We start from the raw sequence: 14901 nt of genomic DNA on the forward strand, positions 1-14901 counted from the left end.
CACTCTCAGATTCCATCAGTTGGCAAATGCCACTTTTAAGCCTGTTGTACAATATCCTGTTAGCAGCCGTTTAAGCTCTATCCCCAGAATAGCGCGAGAAACAAGTTGTATGAACCCTGAATAACGCCTAACCAGAGAAACTCGGGATTAGATTAGGTTAGATGTACTTTCATTCCAATTGATATGTAGCGAGGTGGTCTCCAGGATGTAGAACATGGCAGAAAAACTGTAATACATGATAAATATTTACAACTGAAGCAAATAAGCTACTGTACCTTCCTCAGGTCCGAAGTGGAATGCTCGTAATTTTTTAAAATTTTAATGACCGCTATGTCAAAAGATCATTTTACAACACTCATTTTCTAAGATCGCTGTAATGCAATGAATCTAAAAAATTTTTAAAAATGATTTATTTATTTGTAAGGTAATAAACATTTAATAGAACTACTACAATACTTATTTACAATGAACAAATTACTGCATTGAAATGGTGCAGGAGTTATATTGTACTTTATATACACAAACACACACAACCTGTTGGTTCTACAGACAAATTCATCGATGGAGTAGAGTGAGTTGGCTACCAATAAATCCTTTCAGCTTCTCTGAAACTGATTTTCGTTTATTGTTAAGCTATTTACGGCTGCTGGTAAGTTATTGAAAATGTGTTTTTGTACAAGAGTAGGTCACTTTAATTCCTTGTGAAGATTATTGTTATTTCTAGTATTAATTCGATGAACTGAGCTGTTGATTTGAAAAAGTGATATAATTCTAATGACAAATTTCAGTAAGGAATAAATATATGAGGAAGCAGTAGTTAGTATCGCTAGTTCCCTAAACAGGCCTCTGCAGGGTGTTCTTGAGTTCGCACCACATATATACCTTATGGACGTTATGGTGCATGGAAAACTTTAGCTTGGCTTGATGAATTGCCCCAAAAAGTAATCCCATATGACAGTATGAAGTGAAAGTAAGCATAGTATGCCAGCTTTTTCATTTTTATTTCCCATATGTCTGACAGAATTGCAAATAGAGATTTGTTTAGATGCTTCAGCAGTTCTGTGGAGTGCTTCTCCCAGTGGAATTTATTATCAAGCTGTAATCCCAAGAATTTAACATTGTCCACTTCTCCTATGTGCTTCTCATCATATGTTAGGAATATATTCGTGGGTCACCCCCTACAAGTTCTGAACTTCCTGTAATGTGTTTTCTCAAAGTTTATTGTCAAAGAATTGGCTAAGAAGCAGTGATTAATGTCCACACATATTTTAGTAGCTGATCTTTCTATGAAAACAACTAATGTGCTATTTATTGCAATGTGTGGGCAGAAAACGAAAAAAACTTGGCATCTAGTAATGTTATGGATGAAAGATCATTGATATACACAAGAAAAAGTATGAGCCATAAGGTGGAACCTTCTGGACCTCTCATGTAATTAGTTCACAGTTGAATGATGCCTGATAGCTTAATACATGTCTCTTTCCTAACAACACCCTTTCTTTCCTGCCAAAGGTATAAGATTTGAACCATGTTGCAGCTTTTCCTGTAACACCATAATATCCTCATTTGCCTAAAAGGATATTGAGATTTACACAGTCAAATGCCTTTGATAGATCACAAAATATACCAGTTGCCTGCAAATTTTTGTCTAATGAATTAAGTCCATTTTCACTGTAAGTGCAGATAGCCGTCTCAATATCAGAACCCTTCAGAAATCCGAACTGCAAATTTAACAGTATGTTCTTTGTGATAAGATGGTTATGAAGCTGATTGTACATTGTTGTTGTTGTTGTGGTCTTCAGTCCTGAGACTGGTTTGATGCAGCTCTCCTTGCTACTCTGTCCTGTGCAAGCTTCATTTCCCAGTACTTACTGCAACCTACATCCTTCTGAATCTGCTTAGTGTAATCATCTCTTGGTCTCCCTCTACGATTTTTACCCTCCAATACTAACTTGGTGATCCCTTGATGCCTCAGAACATGTCCTACCAACCGATCCCTTCTTCTGGTCAAGTTGTGCCACAAACTTCTCGTCTCCCCAATCCAATTCAATACTTTCTCATTAGTTATGTGATCTACCCATCTAATCTTCAACATTCTTCTGTAGCACCACATTTCGAAAGCTTCTATTCTCTTCTTGTCCAAACTATTTATCGTCCATGTTTCACTTCCATACATGGCTACACTCCATACAAATACTTTCAGAAATGACTTCCTGACACTTAAATCTATACTCGATGTTAATAAATTTATCTTCTTCAGAAACGCTTTCCTTGCCATTGCCAGTCTACATTTTATATCCTCTCTACTTCGATCATCAGTTATTTTGCTCTCCAAATAGCAAAACTCCTTTACTACTTTAAGAGTCTCGTTTCGTAATCTAATTCCCTCAGCATCATCTGACTTAATTTGACTACATTCCATTATGCCCGTTTTGCTTTTGTTGATGTTCATCTTATATCCTCCTTTCAAAACACTCTCCATTCCGTTCAACTGCTCTTAAAAGTACTTTGCTGCCTCTAACAGAATTACAATGTCATCGGCGAACCTCAAAGTTTTTATTTCATCCACATGGATTTTAATACCTACTCCGAATTTTTCTTTTGTTTCCTTTACTGCTTGCTCAATATACAGATTGAATAACATCGGGGGGAGGCTACAACCCTGTCTCACTCCCTTCCCAACTGCTGCTTCCCTTTCATGCCCCTCGAGTCGTATAACTGCCATCTGGTTTCTGTACAAATTGTAAACAGCCTTTCGCTCCCTGTATTTTACCCCTGCCACCTTTAGATTTTGAAAGAGAGTATTCCAGTCAACATTGCCAAAAGCTTTCTCTAAGTCTACAAATACTAGAAACGTAGGTTTGCCTTTCCTTAATCTTTCTTCTAAGATAAGTTGTAAGGTCAGCATCGCCTCACTTATTCCAGTATTTCTACGGAATCCAAACTGATCTTCTCCGAAGTCGGCTTCTACTAGTTTTTCCATTCGTCTGTAAAGAATTTGTGTTAGTATTTTGCAGCTGTGGCTTATGAAACTGATTGTTCGGTAATTTTCACATCTGTCAACACCTGCTTTCTTTGGGGTTGGAATTATTATATTCTTCTTGAAGTCTGAGTGTATTTCGCCTGTTTCATACATCTTGCTCACCAGATGGTAGAGTTTTGTCAGGACTGGCTCTCCCACGGCCGTCAGTAGTTCCCTTGGAATGTTGTCTACTCCGGGGGCCTTGTTTCGACTCAGGTCTTTCAGTGCTCTGTCAAACTCTTCACGCAGTATCGTATCTCCCATTTCTTCTTCATCTACATCCTTTTCCATTTCCATAATATAGTCCTCAAGTTCATCGCCCTTGTATAGACGCTCTTTATACTCCTTCCACCTTTCTGCTTTCCGTTCTTTGCTTAGAACTGTGTTTCCATCTGAGCTCTTGATGTTCAAAGAAGTGGTTCTCTTATCTCCAAAGGTATCTTTAATTTTCCTGTAGGCAGTATCTATCTTACCCCTAGAGAGATAAGCCTCTACATCCTTACATTTGTCTTCTAGCCATCCCTGCTTAGCCATTTTGCACTTCCTGTCGATCTCATTTTTGAGATGTTTGTATTCCTTTCTGGCTGCTTCATTTACTGCATTTTTGTATTTTCTCCTTTCATCAATTAAATTCAATATATCTTCTGTTACCCAAGGATTTCTACTAGCCCTCGTCTTTTTACCTACTTGATCCTCTGCTGCCTTCACTACTTCATCCCTCAAAGCTACCCATTCGTCTTCTACTGTATTTCTTTCCCCCATTCCTGTCAATTGCTCCTTTAAGCTGCCTCTGAAACTCTGTACAACCTCTGGTTCTTTTAGTTTATCCATGTCTCATATCCTTAAATTTCCACCTTTTTGCAGTTTCTTCAGTTTTAACCTACAGGTCATAACCAATAGATTGTGGTCAGAGTCCACATCTGCCCTGGAAACGTCTTATAATTTAAAACCTGGTTCCTAAATCTCTGTCTTACAGTTATAATATCTGATACCTTTTAGTATCTCTGGGGTTCTTCCATGTATACAACCTTCTTTCATGATTCTTAAACCAAGTATTAGCTATGATTAAGTTGTGGTCTGTGCAAAATTCTACCAGACGGCTTCCTCTTTCATTTCTTAGCCCCAATCCATAGTCACCTACTACGTTTCCTTCTCCCCCTTTTCCTACACTCGAATTCCAGTCACCCATGAGTATTAAATTTTCGTCTTCCTTCACTATCTGATTAATTTCTTTTATTTCATCATACATGTATTCAATTTCTTCGTCATCTGCAGAGCTAGTTGGCATATAAACTTGTACTACTGTAGTAGGCGTGGGCTTCATATCTATCTTGGCCACAATAATGCGTTCACTATGCTGTTTGTAGTATCTTACCCGCATTCCTATTTTCCTAATCATTATTAAACCTACTCCTGCATTACCCCTATTTGATTTTGTGTTTATAACCCTGTAGTCACCTGACCAGAAGTCTTGTTCCTCCTGCCACTGAACTTCACTAATTCCCACTATATCTAACCTTAACCTATCCATTTCCCTTTTAAAATTTTCTAACCTACCTGCCCGATTAAGGGATCTGCCATTCCACGCTCCGATCTGTAGAACTCCAGTTTTCTTTCTCCTGATAACGACATCCTCTTGAGTAGTCCCCGCCCGGAGATCCGAATGGGGGACTATTTTACCTCAGGAATATTTTACCCAAGAGGGCACCATCATCATTTAATCATACAGTAAAGCTGCATGCCCTCGGGAAAAATTACGTCCGTAGTTTCCCCTTGCTTTCAGCCGTTTGCAGTACCATCACATCGAGGCCGTTTTGGTTATTGTTACAGGGCCAGATCAGTCAATCATCCAGACTGTTGCCCTTGCAACTACTGAAAAGGCTGCTGCCCCTCTTCAGGAACCACACGTTTGTCTGGCCTCTCAACAGATACCCCTCCGTTGTGGTTGTACCTACGGTACGACTATCTGTATCACTGACGCACGCAAGCCTCCCCACCAACGGCAAGGTCCATGGTTCATGGGGGGGGGGGGGGGGGGGGGGCGTACATTACCTTTTCTCAAACTTTTGAGAACACCGGCAAAAGTGAAATTCGATGGAAATTTGAGGCTATTCCTTTATCTACCTTCTTCAACAGTGGCTTAACTTCAGCATATTTCAATCATTCAGTAAATATTCCACTGATAAACGACTGGCTACACAGATAGCTTAATATGTTACTTTACTCAAAATGACATTCTTTGATTACCTTTGTTGATATTTCATCATACCTACCAGATGTTTTTGATTTTAAGGATTTTATGATGGACATTACTTCTGTTGGGATAGTGAGGGTCAAATTCATATTATGGAAGTTACTTGAAATGTTTGGTCTTTGGTATCCCATGTCAGCATCTACAGAACCTGACAACCCCATCTTTTCAGTAACAGCTGTAAAATGTTCGTTAAGAAGTTCTGAAACTATATACACATGTGTCAACAATGTATCATTTACTGTTAATGCTATTTGCCCCTCTTCATGTCTGGTTCTACTGGTCTCCTCCTTTATTATATCCCATATTGTCTTTATTTTGATATCTGATATGACTATCTTTTCCTTTTAATATATTTGCTTTGATGTCCATATAGCAGGCTTTAATATTTTGCAGTATTTCTTGTAATATCCTATAGAACATTAGAACTGTTTCAGATTGACAGATACAGTTTACTTTTTGTTTTAGAAGATACCTCTATTCTTAGAGTAATCCATGGCGTCTTTGTAGACTTTGTCTAACCTCGGTCAGTTTTGGGGGAAAACAGTGTTCAAGGAAAGTAAGTACTTCATTATCAAAAGTGTTAGATTTTTCATTCATGCTGTGAGCACTCTAAGCATGACTCCAGTGAATCTCTCTGAGGAATTTCTGAAGATAATCAATTTTTGGCTTATTGATTACCCTCTTGAGTTCAGATTTAACAGATGTTACATGCTGTTCAGTATTAACATTTAACAGAAGGAACTGCATGTCATGGTCTGAGCGGCCATTGACTATAGGTTTTGTAATATAATTTTGTACATTTGACTTTTCTATAAAGATATTACCAATGGATGTTTGTGAGCAATTGGTTACCCTAGTTGGGAACCTTAGAGTGGAAAGCTGAATGATAGTGTTACTAACTCAAATAAGTTCTTATTGGGAGTCTTTAAGGAAATCTACACTGTAGTCACTATCAACCACTATGTTTTTGTTTTTAATTTTTAAATGTACCAGTACAGCTTCAAGGTGGTTTATGAACAGATTAAATTTACCTGCATGTGCTCGATATACTCTCAATATTATGAAGAATTTTTTATGAAATTCTACTTCTGTTGCACATACTTCAATAAGCTGTTCTAGGCGAAATTTATGAGTGTCTATGTTCTTAAATTTATGACAGTTCCTGATGCATGTGGCAGCTCGTTTCTCCATTTCGCCTCTACAAAAGTGAGATGCTAACCTAAATCCTCTAATACTTAAAAGTTCTATACCAGTGATCACATGATGTTCAGATAGGCAGATTATGTCAACTGGGCTTGAGGACTCTAATTCATCTATCCAGATAATTAATTCATTACTTTCATTTCTCAGTCCTCGAATACTTAGAAGCAATACAGATAGCTGACATTTCACAATGACTGAGTTAAAATTGGATAGAGTTGATATTTCTGCTGACTGTTTAAAATTCGTAACCAACAGCTGTTTATGCTGATGTAATAAGCTAGAATTATGTTTTTGGTTTCTTTCTCAAACTGAAGATTTGTATCAATCCTAATCTCTCTTAAAACTTTGTTTCTTTATGTCCTCCTTAACCAATGATTTTTGGCCAGTTAGCGAGCTTAACTGGGGAATAGGTTTTCGAGGTGGGAGGAATAGTGACAGACGCAGCTGAAGACAGCATGACAAGATTTTGTCTGAACTCTTCGTGAGAATGAGGAAGGAGAAGAAAGCGAGACAACGCCGATTCCGAATTTGTATCAAGATATTCTGTAACAAAGGAAGTCATACTTTGTCTTTTCAATCTTTTATGTGAGAAACTGGAACACATGATGCACTTGACTTCAGTACGTCATGAATTCCGTCGTGTTATTTATGTAAATCAAGCACATTAAAGTGATGATTCATGCCAAAATAGTCTTATTGGTCTGGCAAGTGTTAAAATTCCTGCAGAAGTAGAAGGATGTATGGTTATATGATAGTGGAACAAACACTGGTTGCAGTTACTTCTGTAAAATATCTGGGAGTATCCATGCGGAACGATTTGAAGTGGAATGATCATATAAAATTAATTGTTGGTAAGGCGGGTACCAGTTTGAGATTCATTGGGAGAGTCCTTAGGAAATGTAGTCCATCAACAAAAGAGGTGGCTTACAAAACACTCGTTCGACCTATACTTGAGTATTGCTAATCAGTGTGGGATCTGTACCAGATCGGGTTGACGGAGGAGACAGAGAAGATCCAAAGAAGAGCGGTGCGTTTCATCACAGGGTTATTTGGTAACCGTGATAGCGTTACGGAGATGTTTAGCAAACTCAAGTGGCAGACTCTGCAAGAGAGGTGCTCTGCATCGCGGTGTAGCTTGCTCGCCAGGTTTCAAGAGGGTGCGTTTCTGGATTAGGTATCGAATATATTGCTTCTCCCTACTTATACCTCCCGAGGAGATCACAAATGTGAAATTAGAGACACTAGAGCGCGCACGGAGACTTTCAGACAGTAGTTCTTCGCGCGAACCATAAGCGACTGGAACAGGAAAGGGAGGTAACGACAGTGGCACATAAAGTGCCCTCCGCCACACACCGCTGGGTGGCTTGCGGAGTATAAATGTAGATGTAGATGTAGGACTCTTTCGTTTTACTTAGCAATGCCGCAATAGACTTAACCGAAACGAAAATCCACACCATTTGTGGGTACTATTTGTATTAGCAGCTATTTCAGTTTTAGACAAAAACATTGTATTTTCATGTAGCAAAACTTTTTGATAAATCAATAGTGTTGCAGTTTCATTCAGCCATATTATGTCAATAGCAGAAAATATTGTTTGACTCTGTTTCCTGTTGGGAATGGCAATTTTTGTAAACACCATGACAGCATCAGAACAACTTGCCTCTAAATGTTAGAATTAGAGGCCCATCAGTGCTTCAGAGCAACACGCCTACCATTACTCACTGAAGCCTGTGCTTACTCAAGCTAAGTTTAACAAAGCAAGATTAACAGGAAAATTAGTATAAAAAAACGGTTATGTCTAATCAGCTGCAGAATATAGCTGTCTTATCCCCAGAAGCCCATCCATATTTATAATAAAATAATGCCTATGTACAGGGTGAGTCAGGAGGAAAGGTACATGCTTCGAAATGCGGTAGTATTAGTGATTTTGAAAAAAAAAAAAACTTCATGTAGACATATGCCCTATTGTGAATGGTTTCTGAGATAGAACATGTTTAATATCACTTTTGTACTTTTTTCTTTCACAGTTCGAAAACTGCACACTCCACGTGTCTCAGTACACAAACTGAATTAAATTTTCTACAAAAAAGGTCCTATTTATATTTGATCTAGGACAAACAGTGGGCGGAGCGATGGCGAGAATATTGAAAATTTCGCGCGACGCGCGTGTGCTGTAGCTTGGTGCTTTTTGTAGGGCAGTTTGAGGCAGTTTTCCGACTTGATAGACCACAAGCGTCCTGTATCAACTTCCTCTATATTACTGTGGTACGTTGTAAGCAATGACAACGAAAAATACAGAAAATAGATAGAAATGTACATTAAAAGTATCTCAGAATAGGACATATATCCACATCAAGTTTTTTGTTCAGAATCTCTACTGTTATCACCCATCAAAACACGTACCTTTCCTCATGACTCACCTTGCGTGCATGTTATTGGAAGAGAACAGGAAACTTGTTAATGAATCATGGTTGTAGCATATTGAAGGAATGTCTGGTATGCTGTGGTTTTCTCTCTCCTTGAATATCAAGCTATTGTCAGTGTCTTCCTTTATTTCAAATTGTAATTAGCTGAAAGCAACTTAAACTGAACTATATAATTTTGCACTTCCGTGAAGCACCATATTTTCTGAAACTAATGGATTATTATGGCTGTTCAATGTACAAAAAGTTACAAAAACACTACCGTCCAGAGTTAGCTCAGGCACATCTATAGCAGAAAATATTGTACAGTCTTATCTCCCATTGAGACAACTGCTTCCCATCTTTTAGTGAATGCTTCAGAGCAAAAAGGTTGTTACGCCAACTACAATTATTCCTATAAACATATAAATTATTTGTGCTACCCAAGATAAGCTTAACACACTAAAATTAACAGGTAAGTCAGCCTTTTTAAGAAGCTATAGAATATGGCATTTGTGTTGGAAGTTATTAATTTTATCCACATAATCACATTGATAAAAGTAATTGTTATGTGTGTGTCATAAGAAAATAGGTACTTGACTTTAAGCTAACAGGAAATCTTTAGTTACAGAATCTACATTATAATAACAGTAGAAGGAGTAAGTAGAATGTTATGTTTTTAAATTTCTCTTGAATTGTCAAACAAATTGTCTCGTGTCATTCTTTTCCTTTCTTTCAGAAATGACTCTGTTTCACCAATGAAGCAGTCACAGCTGACACTCAAATATTTTGCCTCTGGAGATTTTTTCTGTCCATTGCAGTTGTCATTGGTATTGGCAAGGGGACGGCCAGTGAGATTATTGAAAGGCTGAATATGACTCTGGGCTACATGCACAAGACAAAAGTTTTTTAATTATTTCAGTTCTCTTATGTAATTAAGTGAAAATAAAACGCAGAAGTATGTGAAATAACATGCTTCTATTTTGAAATCATTTGTTTAGTTTGTATTTTCTGAGCCTAATTTTGAATTTGTGCCCCTTTTTTAATCAATACAGTTCACCCCCATTCCTCTGGTTCTTCTCAAGTTACTTTTGAAGTAGAACTATCTGCGGCTCTGCTATTTCCTTCACATTTGAGAACAGATATTTTTATTCTGAAAATAAAATTGACAGTTTATAACTGAGATGACTGTAGAAAACTAAAAAAAAAAAAAAAAAAAAATAGTGAAGGTGTCACACCTCCATTTACCCAGTTACTTCCCCTTCGCTCCCAGATTACATACAGCTGCTAAAGGTGGTTGCAAAAGTCAAAATTATGTATGAAATAGTTATTATTTCTAAAATATGTAGGGTTGGATACAATAACAGCCTCTGATTTTGATATGTGCCACATGAACATTTCTAACCAGTATTATAAAAAAAGATTATGGTTGTTTATCATAAATTTGGCATCTTATTCTTCATATATATTCTCAATATAATTGTTAATAATAACATCACAGAAACAAGATCTATATATGCCCAGTAATTGCAAAAGTGGATGCATGGTGTTCAATAATTCAGCAAAGGTACTTTCTATAGAAACACCTTGCTGCTGTAATAAATTAATCATTCTAAGACATAAATACAGCAGCAAGCTAGCCTGTAACAGCTCTCAGAATTGTCAGTCACATCAACCTCAATTATTTCTGTGTTGTCACAGTTTGGTGGAGAAGAGGCCAACTGTTTCACAAAGCTAACCACATTTCACAGTTGTGTTTGTATTACGTCACTACTTGGACTATGGCATCCTTCTCTTGACAACTTTATCAAACTGTAAATTTCATTGCTCACGACTTGGAACTTACATTCCACATATTGGGCAGTACCGATCAGTAGCCTCTGTTACCTACGCTAGGAATAATATTTGTGTGTTTCTCTCTTGGGGTAAAAAATCGAACATATGTTGTAGCTGCTCGTCAATCTGTATGAAGGTGTTTATGAATGGAATTTGTTGCACATTTTCCCATACTTTATTTGGAAATAGGCCTTGCCACAGTGGTTACACCATTTCCTGTCAGGTTTCCAAAGTTAAGCAATATCAGACTGGCTAGCATTTGGATCCTGTTTGTTGGGCACTGTTGGCAAGCGAGGTGCACTCAGCCCTAGTGAGACAAACTGAAGAGCTACTTGGTTAAGAACTAGCGGCTCCAGTCTCATAAAATGCGATATAGCTGGGAGAGCAGTGTGCTGACCACATGCCCCTACACATCTGCATCATGTGAACCCTGTGAGCTGAGGATGAAACAGCGACGGGTCAGCACCGTAAGACCTTCATGGCCTGTTGAAGCGGAGTGTAATTTTATTAGGAAATCTAGAAAGATCTCTTACTGATCAAACAACAAATAGTATGATATATCGCGATACTGTTAAACACACCAAGTACCCTACAAACTTAGTTAAATGTTTTGCGCTAATGTTTTCATTGAATGAGACTGCATAAATTTTCGTCTTTCCTACTACACTCTTCAACTGTTCTACAATATCTACCAGTCTCAAAATATCCTGAAACGAATAATTTTGCGACGTTTATCGTTCATGTTAGGCTCGCTACTTCCGCACACGACAACTAAAGTAAATATGAAATGACATACGCGAATATACCCAGTGAGCTAAGTTGTTGCCAACATATCTGGATCGGGATGCTATTTCAGGAATAACTAACTGGGGAACAAAATGGTGTCATACAAAGCACGCTCGAAGTTAACCAATGGTTAGCCTATTCCACAGTTTACTATCTCTGGATTTAACTCAATGTTGTACAACTGGCCCTTAACCTGTCCTGCAGATGCCTAAGGCTGTACAACTAGTGTACTAGTAATACAGGACAAGGTGAGTGAACAATCACAGTATTAAATGAGCAATATATATATATAGAACAACTCTCTCTCTCTCTCTCTCTCTCTCTCTCTCTCTCTCTCTCTCTCTCTCTCTCTCTCTCTCTCTCTCTCTCTACTATATATATACTTACCTTCAAAGAACAACTGGTTGTATGTAATACTACAGCCTGCAGTTTGCACACTTAAAGATGGAGAATAAATGAAAGTACACACTTTTATTCTAGGAATACAAGTAAATTAATTGTGCTTCATTATGTCAATTTAGGTTCAAATACAACTTTTTATCTTCATTACATAAGTGATACAATCAGGTACATAGCGTAAGACTCCCGGATATGGTGAAGTTAAAATCTAAAACTTAATGAAACAGTGATAACAATGGAATCAGAGATCGAATATAAGCGCTGGCAAAGACATTAATTATGAATGCACATTAAAGTGTAGACAAATGACCACAAACATCATTAACTTTTTTGAACATGATTTTGTTTCACTCTCTCGTATGTACTAGTTTTGTTATGCTGTACTGCTCAGAATATAATAGGCTACAAGTATTTTGAAACTTCCTGGCAGATTAAAACTGTGTGCCCGACCGAGACTCGAACTCGGGACCTTTGCCTTTCGCGGGCAAGTGCTCTACCAACTGAGCTACCGAAGCACGACTCACGCCCGGTACTCACAGCTTTACTTCTGCCAGTACCTCGTCTCCTACCTTCCAAACTTTACAGAAGCTCTCCTACGAACCTTGCAGAACTAGCACTCCTGAAAGAAAGGATATTGCGGAGACATGGCTTAGCCACAGCCTGGGGGTTGTTTCCAGAATGAGATTTTTACTCTGCAGCGGAGTGTGCGCTGATATGAAACTTCCTGGCAGATTAAAACTGTGTGCCCGACCGAGACTCGAACTCGGGACCTTTGCCTTTCGCGGGCAAGTGCTCTACCAACTGAGCTACCGAAGCACGACTCACGGCCGGTACTCACAGCTTTACTACTGCCAGTACCTCGTCTTCTACCTTCCAAAGGTCCCGAGTTCGAGTCTCGGTCGGGCGCACAGTTTTAATCTGCCAGGAAGTTTCATATCAGCGCACACTCCGCTGCAGAGTGAAAATCTCATTCTGGATACAAGTGTTTTGTATCATATGTGTTTCTGAATACAAAAAGACTTGATATCACTATTAAGTATTTTTATTAAAGTGAAATACGACCGAGTTAAGAAGAATACCTTCATATTTCATATCATCTTGAGATGCACTGGTGTTCCCTGGAGTCGACTGCCTGCATCTATAATTGAAATGGAGGAAAAGAAGTTCACAGTCGTATTTTCGTAAAATTAACAGAAGGAGAGGCTTTCAGAAGACGACAAATATAATTAAAATATGTATAGTGAGGGGCACAGAAAATAGAAATGACCGAAGATAAAGTGAATGAACAACAGCATAATGTGATACGTGCAGAATATTACATAATAATGCAGTAGTACTAATATTCTCTTCTTATTGCAAGCAAAAGTACAATTAGCAATCAAATTTCCTTCATTCTTTCCTTTAATTATTTATGTTTTATTATTATAATACTAGCTGCATAGCCTAATCAATCGCAAGATTCCAAGACCTAGCAGGAAAACAACTGAGGACGTATTTAGAAACTCAGTGTCAGAGATAATGGAATTCAAAAAGTTATGAGTGTCAACAGAAGTTTGTAAATGTTCATTCACAAATAATTTTGCCAATTGTCATGTTCTTCTTGTAATTCAATAAAAAAATTAACATGTCAAAACTGCTTCAGGGTAGTATTAATAGTAGTAGTAATAATAATAATTTCATTGTCATTACAGCAATAGACAATGTTATGTATGCCAAAAGAAAAAAAAGATGCACCCCGAAGGAATTATCCAAATGGGATGGATATCAGTAGGTGTGATATATGTATACAGCCAAACAAATGATTTCAATTCCAGAAAAAAAAAAGAATGATTTAGTCAAGAGAAAGAGCTTAAAAAACTGTGGAAGTGTTTAATGAATTGATCCATTTCTTGCCCCTATGCAAGCAGCTAACTGGCTTGGGCTGGATTGATAGAGTTGTTGGGTGCCCTCCTGAGCGTATTGCCCTAAATTCCGTCCCGTTGGAGCTCTAGATCATCAAAATCCTGAGATGATTAGTGGGCTCTGCCCACAATGCTCCAAACGTTCTCATTTGGGTGAAATACCCGGTAACCTTGCTGGCCAAGGTAGGCTTTGCAAGCATGAAGACAAGCAGTAGCAGCTCTTGCCTTTTGCATGTGGACATTATCTTGCTGAAATGTTTGCCCAGAATTTCAATAAAACAGGGCATAGAATATCGTCAAAATTGTGCTGTTCTGTAGGGGTGCTGCTGATGACAAACCAAATTGGCCTTATATGAAAAGAAGTGGCTCCCCAGACCATCACTCCTGGTTATCAGGCTGTAGTGTGGGTGACAGTCAGGTTGGTATTCTGTCACTGTCTGAGATGTCTCCAGACATGTCTTTGTCCAGGAATCTAATTAACTGCAGTAGAATTGTAATCAGTGGTGAGTCCAGCTTTGAACTGAGCCTCGATGTCCAGTGCAAACGAGTCTGGAGACGCCCTGGACAAAAGTGGGATACCAACGTAACTGACATGTGTCATATGGCCTGACAACCAGTAGTGATGGTCTGGGTTACCATTTCATTTCATTGTTGGAGCCCTTTTGGTTATTGCCGGAGGGTGTGGTCGAGCGGTTGTAGGCGCTTCAGTCTGGAACCGCGCGACTGCTATGGTCACAGGTTCAAATCCTGCTTCTGGCATGGATGTGTGTGATGTCCTTAGGTTAGTTAGGTTTAAGTAGTTCTAAGTTCTAGGGGACTGATGACCTCAGATTTTAAGTCCCATAGTGCTCAGAGCCATTTGAACCCTTTGGTTGTCACTCACACCACCCTTAAAGCACAGTGGTACGTCGACAATATTGCATCCTGTTTTGTTGTCCTTCATGGTAAGTCAGCCTGTGCTTATATTTCAACAAGATAATACTTGCCTGTACACAGTGATAGTTTCTACTGCTTGTCTTCTTGTGCTGTGAGAATGCACATTTTGTCTGCATTTCACTACTGCTAACTTTTTCTTCACAGATATTAAAATATAACGTG

General features: G+C 38.4%; 1 protein-coding gene and 1 long non-coding RNA gene across 3 annotated transcripts in view; one reads left to right on the forward strand and one right to left on the reverse strand.

Annotated features, from left to right (window-relative positions):
- Positions 1–562: 562 nt before the first annotated feature.
- LOC126347740 (uncharacterized) lies at positions 563–9873 on the forward strand. Its single transcript, XR_007565167.1, has 2 exons — positions 563–649; positions 9621–9873. It is a non-coding gene; the product is annotated as an uncharacterized LOC126347740 (long non-coding RNA).
- A 141-nt stretch (positions 9874–10014) lies between these two features.
- The window catches only part of LOC126347693 (probable glucosamine 6-phosphate N-acetyltransferase), an 87706-nt gene continuing 82819 nt past the window's right edge, over positions 10015–14901 (reverse strand). The window contains exons 6-7 of one of the 2 annotated variants that reach the window (XM_050002297.1): positions 12982–13040; positions 10015–10034 (exon numbers count right to left, since the gene is read on the reverse strand). In XM_050002297.1, coding sequence (XP_049858254.1) covers positions 10030–10034; positions 12982–13040 — 64 coding nt within the window. In that variant the 3' untranslated portion in view covers positions 10015–10029. Of the gene's footprint in view, positions 10035–12842; positions 13041–14901 lie in introns of those variants that run through there. The other variant, XM_050002296.1, reaches the window with a different exon arrangement.

The sequence above is a fragment of the Schistocerca gregaria genome, chromosome 1 (genome assembly GCF_023897955.1).
Source record: "Schistocerca gregaria isolate iqSchGreg1 chromosome 1, iqSchGreg1.2, whole genome shotgun sequence".
NCBI lineage: Eukaryota > Metazoa > Arthropoda > Insecta > Orthoptera > Acrididae > Schistocerca > Schistocerca gregaria.